Genomic DNA, 17,817 nt, shown 5'->3' with positions numbered 1-17,817 from the left:
AATTGTAGAGACTGCCTTACAAAGAATGGTCACAAGAAAAAGAGAAGAATAACCAATGATCCTGAGACATCACTGTAAACAAACCTCTCTTGACCTGTCTTGCAATCATGGCCCCAGGATAAGAGTGGCTGGAGGTAACACCATCTGTCTTTATTGGAAGATTAACAGAAGCACGCCATTGGAGCAACACTGCTAAAGTGGGAGTATAGGTCCCCACGCTTTATTCTTATAATCACCTCCATCTCTTTCAGCCAAGTTGTCCTGCCAGCTCGGACATGGTTTAGATAAAAGGGGCACAGAATTACTCCTAATGTTTCAAAATATTTGTAATCTCTTTAGGTATTTCATACGGTATATTCCCTCTAAACACCTCAAACATCTGCTGGAAGCCATTAAATCGCAGTGCATCAAACTATTCAAGCCTTCTGTTCTAATCCCTCCACTCCCTTAGCTCTCACTCCAATGCAGTGACATATCTCTTCACCACTACCCCACAAGCTAATCTGTTTCTCAGACCCTCTCACAGTGGGGCAGCCCAACCCCATAAAATCGCAGGACCTTTTAAAAAGAACCGTTTGACCACCACTTCAACTTTTTAATTAGCTCTGCCTAAATTATCCATGGTAAATACATAGAAAACAGTGAAATTCACAGGACATCATGAAGGCAGAGAGGTTAATTCTGCACAAAGAGGCAGTCTCTGAAAATCCAAATGCCAGTTTTGAGTAAATCTAGATGACGAGTCTAGGCATTGAATCTCATGAGCTTTTGAAAAAAATAATTCAGCAAGTTATAACTTACCTTCTCAATCACTTTATTCCCCCCAAAACGGGTAACAAATTCTGCTGGAGAAGCTACAGTGAAATCTCGCTGAGAGTCTATTTTCTTTCGGTCTCGACCTTGCTTTACTAGATGCAAGCCAGACATGCTGGACCTGTAAAAATAGAGAAACCATGGAAGTCTAAAGATAGATAGGATTTTTTTCACACCATCTATTTCCCCTGGAAATCTGCTTTTCACGACCATACTTCCAACAGCACCCTTGTGAAGACTGCACACGTACAGATCACATACTTTTTGAACAAAGAGGAGAAGAGAAAAAGATCTTTGATTATGGAAATTTAAGAAAAAAAAATTAAGTGTTCTTGGATAATATTAAGGCTTACCAACAGATGCCCTCACAAAGAGACAGGTAAAGGACAGGATGAAATGAGATGGTAGAGATAAGAGACTGGGAAAGCTGAGAAAACAGCAAGGCTCTTGTTGGATTACGATCTTTGCACACAGATGACCTTCACCTCTGTATCTCTAGCCTCCATTTTTCTTAGGAGGCTAAACTTTTAACTATCTACTAAGCGTTTTATTTGTGTATTACATAGGTATTTCAAAATTAGTAACTCCAAAACTAAATATAAGGCAGCATAATAGATTGTATTTCAATTACAAGACATTCCTCCTTTAAAAAAAAAAAAAAAAAAAAGAAAGAAAGAAAAGAAAAGAAAAAAACTTTAAAAAATATCTGAAATCAGGGGCGCCGGGGTGGCTCAGTGGTTAAGCATCTGCCTTCTGCTCAGGCCATGATCTCAGGGGGAAGTCGGCCTCCCTGCTCAGTGGGAAGTCTGCTTCTCCCTCTCCCTTTGCCTCTCCTCCCCAACTTGTGCCTATGCTCTCTCCAATAAATAACTAAAATCTTTAAAAATATATATATCTGAAATTGATGTGTATCTTACAAGTGATGGTGTGCTTTATTTAACTGGCAGTATTTTTTTTTTCTGAGTGGCACATACCATAATGGTCCCTTAACAATCAATAGTGTGTTCAGGATAGATGAAAGATGCAGTAGAAACCCAGGCCTGCGGTTAAACCCAGACCCACCCGCTTAATAGCTCCAATGACATTAAGCAAATAATTTAACCTTGCTCAGCTTCAGTTTTCTCTTTGCAGAATACACATAGTATACAATGTTCTGGTTATTTACCTACTGTCTCTCTGCTCCAAGCTCATCTTTTTATTCTCTGCTCTGTGATAACAGAGCTAACACTCTGCAAACCTGTTTAGTTCTACCAATGAGAAGGCAGGATGGTAAGAATAGTGATTTCATTCTTGTTTTCTAGCTTTTAGCATCAGTGCTCCACAGTAAGAGAGACTTAATTCTGGCCTCTAGCATCTTTCAACATTCCTGGTGAGAGCCTCACTGCATCCATTAGAGGTACAAGCAGCAGCAGATTATGGCTCCTTGGCAGAGTCCCAGCCTTGCAATGCTCACTCATCCTCTGGGCTACGCCTGGGCCTATCAATCAAGGGTCTGTCCAGCCAGGCTTCCACCTTCTCTGAGCACCAGCTACTCAAAGCTCCCTCTCAGAGGTGCAAGTACTGGTCCCCATGGACCTTCCTTCAAACTCCTACATTCTGATAACCCCACCTCTTCCTTTTTGTTCTCCCATCCCTAGGGGGTTGGTAGCTGCTTCGTGCAAGTATTAATTTGAGGCTATTTCAGAAAACACCCAAGTCACCAGTCCTCATTATTGAAAGTCCACTGTTTATAAAACTTAAGGCAGTTACTCTTTCCCTGACTGGACCTTGACTGACAGACCCTCTTTGAAAAGGTGTTTTGGGGGTTCAATGAGGTAACAGCTGTTCAGTGGACAGCCGTTTTCTTATTCCCACCTTTTCTTCCTTTCTCCTGCACTCTGACCTCTATGCTGCAATAATTTCTTTTCAAAATATGGGGCACCTGGGCGGCTCAGTCAGTTGGATGTCTGCCTTCGGCTCAGGTCATGATCCCAGGGTCCTAGGATGGAGTCCCTCATCAGGATCCCTGCTCAGCAGGGAAACTGATTCTCCCTCTGCCTGCCACTCCCCCTGCTTATGCTTGTTCTCTCCCACAGATTTTAAAAATCTTTTTCTAAAAATTTATTTTCAAAATAAAAGGGTATAATTAAAATCTTCCCACAAATACCAGGTCCAAATAGTTTTAAAAGATAAGTTTTATCAAACTTGTAAGGGCAGTAGTCTACCAAATTTCCAGACAATAAGAGAAGAAGTTAAGGGGCGCCTGGGTGGCTCAGTGGATTAAAGCCTCTGCTTTCCGCTCAGGTCATGATCCCAGGGTCCTGGGATCGAGCCCCATGCCGGGCTCTCTGCTCAGCAGGGAGCCTGCTTCCTCCTCTCTCTCTGCCTGCCTCTCTGCCTACTTGTGATCTCTGTCTGTCAAATAAATAAATAAAATCTTAAAAAAAAAAAAAAAAAGAAGTTAAACTCCTCAGCTAAAGTAACATTAATACCAAAACTAGACAAATATGTCATGTAACAGGAAAAACCAGATGCATTTTATTCATGACTACAAACGTAAAATTCCTAAATATAAGATTCTAAATAGTAGAGTACTGGTGCAAGGATAGGCAAAATATTAGTAAAAAATATTACTCCATGACCAAGTTGAATTTGTCCCAGGTATGTGAGGCTGGTTCAATTTTAGAAAAATCCATAAATGGGGGCACCTGGGTGGCTCAGACAGTTGAGCATCTGCCATCAGCTCATGAACCCAGTGTCCTGGGATCAAGCTCCACATCAGGCTCCCTGCTCAGGAGGAGCTTGCTTCTCCCTCTCCCTTTGTCCCCCTTCCTCTGCTCATGCCCTCTCTCTCTCAAATAAATAAATAAGAATCTTTTTAAAAAGTCCATAAAGGGGCACTTTGCCCCTTTATGAGTGGCTCAGTTGGTTAAGTGTCTGCCTTCAGCTGAGGTCATGATCTCAGGGTCCTGAGATCAGGGCCCAGGTTGGGCTCTGTACTCAGTAGAGAGCTTGTTTGTCCCTCTCCCTCCACCTGTTGCTCCCCCTGCTTGTGCTCTTTCCTCTCTCTCTGTGTCAAATAAATAATAAATAAAATCTTCAAAAATAATAAAAAATCTTTTTAAAAATTTAAAGGTCCATAAATGTAATACTCTGTTAGATTTCCCAGTAAGTGCAATAAAATGAAAAAAATAAATAAATAAATAAATAAATAAATTAGAGGCATTAGGATTGCAAATGAGGAAGTTAAACTGTCATTATTTGTGAGTGATATAATCGTTTACAGAGAAAACACAAAATTTTTGCAAATATTAGAAATGGGAGACTTCAGGCAAGTATCCAGATAAATATACAATAACTCCAAAAATATTACATAAAGAAGACTGTAACAGATTATAAATTTAAAACATATCATAAAATTAAAACAACTGAAGTTATATGCATTTCTGGAAGATACATATAAACAAAAGAGTATGCTGAACGTGTGATTAAGGAAAACAATTATGTGCGTGAGAGATGCCAGGAAGAAGCCCTAAGGAGAGATCACATAGTTAGATGAGATGACGGCCAGGGACCAATCTTTGGTCTAGGTGATGGGTTTTCAAATTCTTTTCACATTATTTTTTTAAATGATCCAATAACTGACCAAATAAATAAATAATAGACCACAAATGGACCAATGAGTGTGCCAGGAAGGAGTATGTTACATAATTCTATACACCTAAATTTACACACGCACACAAACACACATACTCCTCAGAGATCAGCTGTAAATTACTTAGGAAGGGACCAAAGGGAGAGGTAAGTTATAACTTAGAATCATTTATTTTTTTTTTACGATTATATTTATTCATTTAAGAGAGAGAACATAAGCAGTGGGACAGGGAGAAACAGTCTCAATCTCCCTGGTGAGCAGAGAGCCCAACGTGGCACTCAATCCCAGGACCCTGGGATCATGATCTGAGCTGAAGGCAGATGCTTAACTATCTGAGCCTCCCAGGCACCTTGTAACTTAGAATCATTGCGGAGCTGGGGAACCTAAATGGCTCGGTTGGTTAAGTAACTGACTCTTAGCTCAGGTCATGATCTCAGGGTCATGAGATAGAGCCCTATGTCAGGTTCTGCACTCAATGGGGAGTCTGCTTGAGATTCTTTCTCTCCCTCTGCTCATCCCTCAGCCTCTCGCTCCCGCTTGCTCTCATAAGGGCACCTGAGCAGTTTTGTCAATTAAGTGTCTGACTCTTGATTTTGGCTCAGGCCCTGAGCTCGAGCCCACATCAGGCTCTGCGCTCAGCAAGGAGTCTTCCTGAGAGTCCCTTTCTCCCTCGGCCCTGCCCCTGCCCCTAAAATAAATAAATAAATCTTTAAAAAATAAAATAAAAAGTAAATCTTGAAAAAAGAAAAGAATCAATAAGGAGCTACCTAAGTTTAAGATAGGAAAGGAAGCAAAGCCTTGATGAAATTACAGTGGAGAAGGGACTGGTCATAAGATTTAATCAATAGTGAAGAGTGCTCTGAGAATAAAAGAGAGAAAAACAAAAATCTGTCTTACTGGGGAGCTTGGGTGGCACAGTCAGTTAAGCATCTGCCTTTGGGTCAGGTCATGATCTCAGGGTCCTGGGATGGAGCCCAGCACTGGGCCCCCTGCTCGGCGGGGAGTCTGCTTCTCCTCTCCCTCTGCCCTCCCACCCACCCCACCCCCACTCATGCTGGCTCCCTCTCTCTCAAATAAATATAACATTTTAAAAAAATTATTTATTTGAGAAAGAGAGAGAATACAGGGTGGGTGCCCCAATAAAAAAAAATCTTTAAAAAAAAATCTGGGGGCGCCTGGGTGGTTCAGTGGGTTAAACCTCTGTCTTCAGCTCAGGTCATGGTCTCAGGGTCCTGAGATCGAGCCATGCATCATCGGGCTCTCTGCTCAGCAGGGAGCCTGCTTCCCCCTCTCTGCCTGCCTCTCTGCCTACTTGTGATCTCTCTGTCAAATAAATAAATAAAATCTTTAAAAAAATACTTTAAAAAAAAAAGAAAAGAAAATCTGTCTTACTTTTAATGAAGGGATCCTTACATAGTTACATTCTGAAGTAAGGCACCATGCTGAAAACAAGGGGATCAGGTATAAAGACAGAATAGATCTCAAAATCTTTACCACTCATCTATCTTTTCTCAGGAAGCTATTAGAGAATGTTGTCTTCCAAAAGGATAGAGTAAACCAAGAAAAAGGAAAAGAAACAAAGGAGCCAATAAAGAGAAAAAAAGGGATTCCCTAGATGAGAGTTCAAAACAGAGGACAGATTATTCCAGGATGGATGCCTCCACGAAAATAGATCACCTGTTGTATTTACCCACAGAAAAACAAAACTTTGGGTGTGTAATATCTATGTATGTTTTGTTTGCACATGTATGTATATATATGATTGTTTTATATATACATATACATATATATACACACATATACATAAAAGTAAAACAATGTGATATAAAATGTATTTATATACATAAAAATCATTATATATATGCACACACATATATACATATATATACACACATAAAATAGCTCAAATGCTTTTTAGTTATTTGACACTCAATGGAAGTTCTGCTTGGTTTTCCCCCTAAAGGGTGAAAGAGATCAAGTGAAAAGGAAAAGGAAAACATAATTGTTCCAGAGATGAATCTTGTCAACTCAGGGTTTATTGCTTGTTTTGCGTTTCCACCAAGGTCCAGTTTAATTTTCAGTTAATATTTTTCAGATTAAGAACTCTAAGACTGCAAAAACAAACAAATAAAACAGATATTGGAGGAGCCCTTACTGACTGCTATCAAGGCCATCATTCCGGTCATTAATGTTAATCCTCTGATGGAGAGGTACAGATCTGCAAGAGGCTTGAAGAAGGCCAAAAAAGCCTGACTAATTTCCCCCTGAGCCCCAAGTTCTACGGGCAGGAGGAAGAAAGACCCCAGGGGAGAGAGTGTGGCACCCTCCACAACTCCAGTCTGGCTGCCCACCGTCTCATTCCAGGGCAATGGCGGCAGGTACCTTTCCGGGCCCCAGAGACACATTTTTTAAAGAAGTTTTCTCAAAACTACCTTCCACAGGATGTTCATACTACATAAAAACTATGCAGAATTGATATCTCCCTTTGCAGCAGAGGAAGAGACTTCACTTAAAAAAACAGCCCAAGCCGGGGAGCAAATCTGGTACAGACTGAGTGAGATCTCTTAACGAGAGAACAGCAAGCACAGCAAGGTCCTCCCAGGGGTGCTTGTTTGCAACGCGGTTAAAATACCACACACGTGCATGGGTAGCTTTGATTCAAATTCTGAGTATAAAAGAAAGGTTTAGAAATCCAGGAGCAAATATGGGAGTTTTTATTCCTTTCCTTTAAAATAAAAAGGTTTCTTACAGATACAAAAAATCATCAAATCAAATTTCCCCTAAGTTCCAGGGCTTAGTAGTCAATGCCTTACTGGTTTTTAAAGGAATATATGGCCCAAATACAGCACCCTAAAACTTACCTTTGAAGCATGTAATATCTCATCTCCTTAATTTCCTCTGCAGAACCCTCCATATCAAGATGGCAAAGGAATGGAAGATTTTTTTCTTCAGGTTTCAGCCTTGTAAACACAAGCTGCAGTCCGTCCTCCTGTTGCAGGTGCTTAAAACCCAGGAGGACAAGAGATACTGTGCCTTCTGCCTACTTCTTGGCCCTGCTTCAGGCAGATGGGAGTATTCCTGATGGCCTCAAACTACAGTCATTTTGTCTATTTAGTTCCCAATTTCTGTATTTCCCCACCTTTCCTCCTTTTTGTATTTTCTCCCTCAACCTGGTTCACACAAAGAACTGGTTGATTTCCCAAGGGGACTAAGAGGAGAGGGGGAGGAACATAAAAGCTTGTGTAACTAGAAGACAGATCTTAGCTCTGCACTAACCACAGCAGACATGTTTCAACAACGGTCACTTTCTTCTGACAGTCACCAGAGAAAAGCTCCACAGCCTCTCCTGGCTGCCAGCAGCATATGACAGGGAGGGCCCCGGGCAAAAAGAAGACAACGTTTATAAGGACAACTAAGTCAAGAGAATAATGGGGTCATGAAATCCAGAGGGAGGACGACAGCACACAGTCTAAGTAGGTAATTTCTGAGATCCAATCAAAACAAATAATACTGATTATCAGCCTGCAAGAAGGGGGAAAGCAGGTCAGGCAGCAAAGAAAGCAAGTAGAAAGGACAGGACATGCCACTACGAAGAAAATTTGAATAAAGTGGGAGCCACAGTTCTAATTTTCAGGCCAAAGTAGTGATACATGCATGCAAAAACCTTTTTTAAAGTAACAAAATCTGAGATTTTCTTCATGCAAACTTGAAAGTAAGAATGGAGCTCGGACAAATGGGACATAGAGAAGATGTGCACAAAATCCTTGAAAGGAAAAGGGGCCCAGAGAAATATTTTAGACACAGAGGTCTAACCCAGATTAAGTAGGGAAGGAAAAAACCCTGCCTAGAAAGGCTACTGGGAAATGTATATTGTTATAAAAGCAAATATGCCAGAGATAGATCCCTTAAATTAAATAAACAGTGGCTGAATGTTATATAATAACAAAGTCTTACTTCAGCTTCTAATAAAACTGACCTGAATGCGATATATTCAGGTTTGTAAAGGGAGAGACTCCTTGTAATGGGAGAGACTCCAAAAGCTAGAATCTATAGAATCACAACTTCCTATGATAGGTCCTCGGGAAAAATATAATTCACCCAAGTCACGTGGTAACTGGATTTATGCACCACAGAAAAATTCTTTCCCATCAAAATGCTGGATAGAAATAGTTAATCATCTGATGCCAATTATGTTAAGAATCTATTAATCTTCCAGAAAAACCCTCTAAAACAGAAGTGTACAAATAAACTGGAGCAGACATAGAAGGTAAATGATCAAACAGAAAAGAGATGATTAAGGCAAACAAACCCTAATCCTTGGGACACTCAGATGACCCAACCAGAAAAGACTCAATCAGGCCACTCAACATGACCACCAGCTGTAACAGAAAATTTGCATCCCGGGTCGCCCTCTGGTCTGCAGCACTTCGCATCATTTCTGACACGCTATGCCAGTGTCCGATAGAGTTAGTCAAGTTTACTTTTTCCTTTGAACAGCCAAGCTGATGCAGAGGGCCCTCCTATCTTTAGGACTCTTCAGAATAATGTGTCTCAAAAATATAGCACACGGAGATCTTTGTTCAGAACAATACAGTGACCACAGATGCAGAAGCAGTTTGATTTTAAACACATCTAAGTGTCTCCAGATGTAGGCAGTTCCCAAAAGAGAATCATGCTCTGCCTGTTATATAAGGTCAACATTCAAAAAACAAATAAAGCCCAGAGTATAGAGTAAAGCAGGCTACTTGGCATTCGATTATATCAGAAAAATACACTAAAAAGGTACACTGAATGATTGAGTTTGTGCTCCCTTTTGCCAGAGGCATCTTTCTAAAACAACCAAACACTAACACAGCACACCCAGATCCAAAAACAAAGCTTGAATCTCTCATCTTTTGTGGATGCTGCTCACCATCCTTCTGTAATATTAGAGCACAAGAAATAAAAAAGCCACATTCATTCCTCCCAATTCAAAGCTTCCCCATTTTCATCTACGAACAGAGAGTGTCCAAAGTAGACACATACCTGGCACAACATCCAACTAGAAGCCCACAGTGATCCCAGCATTGTAACATGCCAAGCACCAAGGATGACGTAGCGGTTTATCCAGCAGACAGTGATGCATGAGCTGGCGTGATTGCAATGCCGGCTGAGTTACACTGCAGCACACACTGCGAGAGACTGTTTTACACTGGGCTGTTCCAGGGAGAGAGAGCTTGGATCAAGGATAGTCGTCTTTTGCAGATCAACTCACCAGATATAAAAAGCTGTGGACTCTAAATCCTGTGTTTCTGATCTATATGCCTGTCCTTGCAGCAATGCTACAGTGCCTTGAAAACTACGGCTTTAGAGCCAAGTTTTGAGACCAGGTAGTGTTAAGTCTTCCAACTCATTTTCGAAAACTGTCTATTCTAGGTCCTTTAGGCTCTCATATTAATTTTAGGATCAGCATGTCAAACTCTAGAAAGGAAGAAAAAAAAAAAAAAAGCCTGCTGGGATTTTGTTATAGACTGTGAGTTTACAGATCAGTTTAGGGAAAATTCCCATCTTGACAACACTGAGCTTCCCAATCCCTGAACATGGACTGTCTATCCATTTATTGATGTTTTTAGTTTCTCTCAGCAATTTTTTATTATTTTTATACTCAATTCTTATACTTCTTTTGTTAAATGTATTCCTGAGTATTTTATTCCTTTTGATGCTGATCCTGAGTATTTTATTCCTTTTGATTATTTTAATTTCATTTTTTGCTTATTGTTAGCTAGTATATACAAATACGATTTTTGTATATGGGTCATATAGCTTGTGATCTTGCTAAACTCACTTTGAAATTTTTTTAACCTTATTGAAATATAATTCACATAGCATATATTTCAGCCATTTAAAGCATGTAATTCAATGGTTTTTAATATGTTCACAATTATGAACCACCATCACAATCTATTTTAGAACATTTTCATTACCCCAAAAAGAAACCTCCTAGCCAACAGCAGTCACTACCTATTTCCCTGTAACCCCTCCCTGTTCTAGGCTACGACTAATCTACTTTCTTCCGTATAGATTCTTGTTATTTTACATAAACTAAATGATAAAATACATGATCTATTGTATTTGGCTCCTTTCACTTAGTGTAATGCCTTCAGTGCTGTAGCAAGTATTCATACTTAATTTCTTTTTAAGGGTAATTAATTTTCCATTGTATGGATATACTATGATTTGTTTATCCACTCATCAGTTGATGGATATTGGACTGCTTCCATTTTGTGATGATTATGAATAATGATGCTATAGACATTTGTGCACAAATTCTTACGTGAACATGTGCTTTCATTTCTCATAGGTATGTAACTAGGAGTGGAATTGGAGGATCATATGGTAAATACTTAGTTTTATAAGAAATTGCCAGTCTTATGCCAGACTGGCTGGCTCAGTCAGTGGTAGAACATGTGACTCTTGATCTCGGGGTTTTAAGTTCAAGCTCCATGCTGGGTGTCTTTAAACAATTTTTTTTTTTTTCCAAAATATATCCAGAGTAGTTGTATCATTTGCATTCCTACCAACTTTGTACAAGTGATCCCATTTCTCCATATTCTTGCAAACATTTGGTGTCACCAACTAGTTTTTATTTTAGGCAACCTGATAGGTGTGTTTAGCTCATTGTTTTAATTTGCACTTTCCTAATAGCTAATGATGTCAAACATCTTTTCAGGTTCTTATTTGCCATCTGTATATCCTCTTTGATGACATTGGCCTCCTTGTAATTTCTCTCTTCTTACTGAGAATTTTATTTATTGATTCGCTGTTGTCATTCTTTAAAAAAATTCTTTAAACATGTTTTTCTTTGATTCTCTAAGTGCATTTACAATAGCTGCTTTGAAGATTCTGTCTGCAAAATCCAGCATCTAGGGACACTTGGAGACAGTTTCTACTGACTTTTCTCCCTAAATACTGGTCACATTTTCATCTTTCTTTTCATGTCTCATGATTTTGTTGAAGCCTCAACATATCAAATAACGTATTGTAACAAGTCTAGATTCTGCTTTCTTTTACCTATGAAAGTTGTTTTGTTACTATTATTTCCTTTCTACATCCCTTCCTTCCTTGGCTTAATAACTTGCCAGGGCAAAATCTGTGAAATCTGTCTACCCCTAAGTATGCAGCCACTGAGGTCTCTCAGATTATTTTCTTTATATTGCTTGTTCTTACGTTGAAACCTGCCTTCACGATCTCCCAGTGATTAGGCAGGGGTTATGTTTAAACACCTGAAGCCATTAAGGCTTCTGTACTCTGTTCACGTGTCTGTGTGTAGGGTAGGGTAGCACATTCAAAGTTCAGGGCATTTTCAAGTCTGCTCTGGCTTTTACTTCCTACTGGGTGTTATCATGTCTACTCTGTGCATGCACACAACCTCAACCAGCAGTATGTTTGCTCCAACTATAAAACACCTCAGTCTAGTACAGCCACTGGCCCGCTGGACACAGCCAAGGCCAAGATAATCGTTTCCACTGACAACAGCAGTGGTCATGGGCATCATTCACCCCGCAAAGTGACTAAGCTCCCTTCAACCACAGCATCAAAACTGACAGTCCACCACTGGCAAAATCTCTACACCAACCAAACTCAGGGAAGGGAAGGGGAACAGGCCTAGGCAAGAACACCACCAACGCCTCCTGTTCTTACTGAATTTCAGGAGTTTTTCAAACAACCCTTTCTCAGATTGTTGTATGCCTTTTGGTTGATCTCAAGGCTGCTGAAATGGTTTTGTCAAGCCTTACAGCTGCTTTTTGAGTTAAGGATTTATTGATCCTTACTCAGCTATAACTGGAAGTCCTGCCTGTTTTAGCTTTTGAGATGTAACTTCATACAATAAGGATCAAAAATCTTAAGTACACACTCAATTAATTTTACATATGTATATACCTGCATAACCAAACACTCCATTAAGATACAGAATATTGGGGCACCTGAGGGGCTCAGTGGCTTAAAGCCTCTGCCTTTGGCTCCTGGGATCCAGCCCCACATCGGGCTCTCTGCTAGGCAGGGAGCCTGCTTCACCCTCTCTGTCTGCCTCTCTGCCTACTTGTGATCTCTGTCTGTCAAATAAATAAATAAAATCTTTAAAAAAAAAAAAAAAGATACAGATTATTTCCAGAGTCTCAGATGGCTCCCTTTCCAGTCAATATCCTCCCCAGTATAAACACTATTCTGAACTCTTATCACTACAAATCAGTTTTGTCTGTTCTTGAACTTCACATACATAGGGTCAGTCTGAATGTATTTCATCAATACAGGGTCTATGAAATTCATCCTTGTGACAGACCAGTAGCTTGCTCATTTTCACTGCTGTGTAGTATTCCATTGTGTGGCTATCCCATAATTTATCTATTCTACTACTGATGGACATTTGAGTTTTTTATGACTCTTGATCATATTCATCCTTGTACTTGGTTTCTGGTGGACAAATGCATTCATTTCTTTTGGGTAAATACTTAGGAGTGAACTTGCTTATTGATAGAGTATGTGTATGTTTAACTTTAAAAGACACTTTAACTTTAAAACTTGTAACTTTAAAAGATGTTGATAGAGTATGTGTATGTTTAACTGTAAAAGATACTGCCAGGAGCACCTGGCTCAGTGGGTTAAAGCCTCTGCCTTTGGCTCAGGTCATGAACCCAGGGTCCTGGAATCGAGCCCGCATCGGTCTCTCTGCTCAGCAGGGAGCCTGCCTCCTCCTCTCTCTCTGCCTGCCTCTCTGTCAACTTGTGATCTCTGTCAAATAAATAAATAAAATCTTTTTAAAAAATTTTTAATAAATTAATAAATAATAAAAATAAAAGATACTACCAAATAGCTCCCTACTTTTTTTTTTTTTTTTTAAGATTTTATTTATTGGAGAGTGAGTGAGAAAGAGAGCACAAGACCAGGTGGGAGAACTTGCTTATTGATAGAGTATGTGTATGTGGGAGAAGCAGACTCACTGATGAACAGGGAGCCAGATGTGGGACTTGATCCCAGGACTCTGGTATGATTACTCAAGCCAAAGCCAGATGCTTAAACAGCTGAGCCATCCAGGCACCCCCCTCCAACAGTTATCTAAAGTGGTTGTGCCAAATTACATTCCTACCAGCAATGGAGGAATTCCATATCAGTCTTTCAATATTAACTTTTTTTTTTAAAGATTTTATTTACTTATTTCTCAGAGAGAGCGCAAGCGAGCACAGGCAGACAGAATGGCAGGTAGAGGGAGAAGCAGGCTCCCTGCTGAGTAAGGAGCCCAATGCGGGACTCCTCCCAAGACGCTGGGATCACGACCTGAGCGGAAGGCAGCCACTCTGGGCCACCCAGGCATCCCAATATTAACCTTTTTAATTGGGGTGGCACATAATCCATTAGAATCTTAATTCACAAATCGCTGATGATCGATGATATTGAACACTGTTAATAACTTACTTGCCATTTGGATATCTTCTTTTGTAAAATTCAAGTCTTTTCCTCATATTTCTATTGGGTTGGAATGTCTTTATAAGACATGGAAATATCAAGGAAATCATCAACAGGATGAAAAAGCAACCTACTGAATGGAAGATGATATTTGCAAATGACGTACCTGATGAGGGTAATTACAGCCAAAGTATACAAAAAACTTGTACAACTCAACACCAAAAAACCCCAAATGATCCAATTAAAAAGTGGACAAAGAACGTGAATAGAGATTTTCCCAAAGAAGACATCCAGGTGGCCAACAGACCTGTAAGATCATCATCAACATCACTAATTATGAGGGAAATGCAAATCTCAAAACAATGAGATTATCACCTCACATCTGTCAGAATGACTTTTTTTTTTTAAGATTTCATTTGTTTATTTGACAGAGAGAGAGAGAGAGAGAGCGTGCACGCACGTGAGCGTATGCACCCAAGCAGGGGGAGCGGCAGGTAGAAGGAGAAGCAGGCTCCCTGATGAGCAGAAAGCCTGATGCAGGGCTCGACCCCCAGGACTCTGGGATCATGACCTGAGCTAAAGGCTGACACTTAACTAACTGAGGCATCCAGGCACCCCTACAATGCCTCTTATTATAAAACCAAGTATTGACAAGGGTGCAGAGAAAAGGGAGCCCTTGTGCACTGACGGGAGGAATGGAAAATGGAAAAACAGTATGGAGGTTCCTCGAAAAATTAAAAATAGATTGAAAATTTTAAAAATAAATTAAAAATAGAACTACCATACCACCCAGTAATTCTACCTCTGGGTATTTCCCCAAAGAAAACAAAAACACTAATTTGAAAAGATATATGCACTCCTATATTCACTGCAGTGCTATTTACAGTAGGATAAGGAAACAAGTATCCATCAACAGAAGAATAGATAAAGATGCGATATACATCGACAATGGAACATTACTCAGCCATAAAAAAGCATGAAATCATGCCAATTGCAATGACATGGATGGACCTAGAAGGCATTATGGTAAGTGAAATAAGTCAGACAGAAAAAGACAAATACCTTATGATTTCTCTTATATGTGGAATCTAAAGAACAAAACAAATAAAACAGAACAAACTCATAAATGCAGAAAACAAACTGGTGGTAGCCAGAGGGGAGGAGATTGGTGGGAAGGGCAAAATAAGTGCAAGGAGATTAAGAGGTACAAACTTACAGTTACAAAATAAATAAGTCACAGGGATGCACAGGGAACAGAGTCAATAATCTGTAATTACTTTGTATGATAGATGGTAACTAGACTTATGGTGGTGTTCATTTCATAATATATACAAACACTGAATCACTATGTTGCACATCTAAAACTAATGTAATATTGTACATTAACTATAGTTCCATTAAAAAGAAGACATTAAAATACCTTTTTCTTATTGATGTACAAGATTCTAGAAGCAAGATATTTTATTCTGGTTTTACCAACTGACAAATGGGGGGGGTCCAATATACTGAGGAAAAACAAGTGAAAAACTAAATGACATATATATAGAGTTCTATAACAACCACAAAATACACATACATTGCAAGTGCTATAAAACTTTATCAAAACTGACCATATGCTAGGGGTACCTGGCTGGCTCAATTGGGAGAGCATGTGATTCTTGATCTCAGGGTTGTAAATTCAAGCCCCCACGTTGGCATAGAGCTTATATAAAAATGAATATAAATAAATATAAAAGAAACTGATTCAAGTGAGTCCATAAAGTATCAACAAACTTCAAAGATTTGAAATTACCTAGAGTATATCCTCTGAATACAATGGATTAAACTAAAAACCAATGACAAAGATATTAAAATAGGTCCAAGTGGTTTTACTATATAGCCAGTGTCTTGAAATTAAGGACTCCATTTCGAGATAATTTGGGGTCAAAAAAAAAAATCACAATCAAGTTGAGCAAAATAGGTGGAGGCGGTCAAAAGGTACAAAGTTCCAATTATAAGATAAATAAGTCCTAGGGATATGATGGACAGGATGGTTACCATGGTTAACAAATAGTGTATTACTGTATATTTGAAAGTTGCTAAGAGAGTAGATGTTAAATTTTCATCACAAGAAGAAAGAAAAAAATTCTAACTATGTGTGGTGATGGAGCTTAACTAAACTTATTTTGGTAATTATTTCATTATATAAGTATATAAGTTTTACATATATATACAAATATATAATATATAAATATAAAATCTTTATGCTATATACCTAAAACCAATACAATGTTGTATGTCAATCGTATCTCAAAAAATTAAAAAGTAATCACAATGAAAATAAGAAAATATCGGGACTCCTGGGTAGCTCAGTTGGTTAAGTGGCTGCCTTCAGCTCAGGTCATGATCCCAGCGTCCTGGGATCGAGTCCCACATCAGGCTCCTTGCTCTGCAGGGAGCCTGCTTCTCCCTCTACCTCTGTCTGCCTGTTCTCACTCTCTCTCTCTGACAAATAAATAAAATATTTTTTTAAAAAACGAAAATATCTTGGGACGCCTGGGTGGCTCAGTTGGTTGAGCAGCTGCCTTCGGCTCAGGTCATGATCCCAGCACCCTGGGATCGAGTCCCACATCGGGCTCCTTGCTCTGCAGGGAGCCTGCCTCTCCCTCTGACTCTGCCTGCCACTCTGCCTGTGCTCGCTCTCTCTTGCTCTCTCTGACAAATAAATAAAATCTTTAAAAAAAAACAAAAACGAAAATATCTTAAACTGAATGGTAATAAAGATATGTCACATCAAAATTTGGGGGAGGGGCGCCTGGGTGGCTCATTGGGTTAAGCCGCTGCCTTCGGCTCGGGTCATGATCTCAGGGTCCTGGGATCGAGTCCCGCATAGGGCTCTCTGCTCAGCAGGGAGCCTGCTTCCTCCTCTCTCTCTCTCTGCCTGCCTCTCTGCCTACTTGTGATCTCTTTCTGTCAAATAAATAAATAAAATCTTTAAAAAAAAAAAAAAAAACTTGGGGGATATCGGACTCCTGGGTGGCTCAATTGGTTAAGTGATTGCCTTGGGCTCAGGTCATGATCCTGGAGTTCCAGGAGGAGTCCTGGGTACAGGCTTCCTACTCAGTGGGGAGTCTACTACTCCCTCTGACCCTCCCCCATCTCATGCTCTCTCTCTCTTAAATAAATAAATAAATAAAATCTTAAAAAAAAAAAAAACTTAGGGGATATAAGAAGATGAACTGAGGGACGCCTGGGTGGCTCAATTGGTTAAACAGCTGCCTTCGGCTCAGGTCATGATCCCAGCGTCCTGGGATCGAGTCCCACATCGGGCTCCTTGCTCTGCAGGGAGCCTGCTTCTCCCTCTGACTCTGCCTGCCACTCTGTCTGCCTGTGCTTGCACTCTCTCGCTCTCTGACAAATAAATAAATAAAATCTTTATAAAAAAAAAAAAAAAAGAAGAAGATGAACTGATGAATGGATACAGAGATACAGAAATGAATAGGTAAATAATAAAGCAAGTATAGAAAATGTTAATGGTAGAATCTAGATGATGAGTAAAATCTAAGCGTTCTCTGTAAAATGCTCTCAACTATGTTATATGCTTAAAATTGTTCATAATAAAATGCTGAAAAAAAACGTGAGATATAGCTACGGATGATCTTCGAGGAAATTTGTAATCATTAGTAAATAGCTTAGAAAAGAAAGGGCTGATAATCACCTTTGTCAAAAGACTAGAAAAAAAAAAAAATTAAACCTGGGGTGCCTGGGTAGCTCAGTGGGTTAAAGCCTCTGCCTTCAACTCAGGTCATGATCCCAAGGTCCTGGGATCGAGCCCCGCATCAGGCTCTCTGTTCAGTGGGGAGCCTGCTTCCTCCTCTCTCTCTGCCTGCTTCTCTGCCTACTTGTGATCTCTGTATGTCAAATAAATAAATAAAATCTTAAAAAAAAAC

The 17,817-nt window shown here is 39.7% G+C and overlaps 1 protein-coding gene across 1 annotated transcript in view; it reads right to left on the bottom strand.

Moving 5' to 3' along the window:
• ACACA (acetyl-CoA carboxylase alpha) overlaps window positions 1–17,817 on the bottom strand; it is a gene marked incomplete at its 3' end in the record, with an annotated part of 204,764 nt that overhangs the window by 157,420 nt on the left and 29,527 nt on the right. The window contains exon 4 of the mRNA XM_082708529.1: window positions 802–934. Within this exon, the coding sequence (XP_082564655.1) occupies window positions 802–934 (133 nt within the window). The remainder of the gene's footprint in view (window positions 1–801; window positions 935–17,817) is intronic.

Source organism: Mustela nivalis, assembly GCF_964662115.1.
Source record: "Mustela nivalis genome assembly, chromosome: 17".
In the NCBI taxonomy this organism is placed as follows: Eukaryota; Metazoa; Chordata; class Mammalia; order Carnivora; family Mustelidae; genus Mustela; species Mustela nivalis.
The sequence above is the reverse complement of the archived record's forward strand: the minus strand, read 5'-3'. Positions and strand labels throughout refer to the sequence as shown.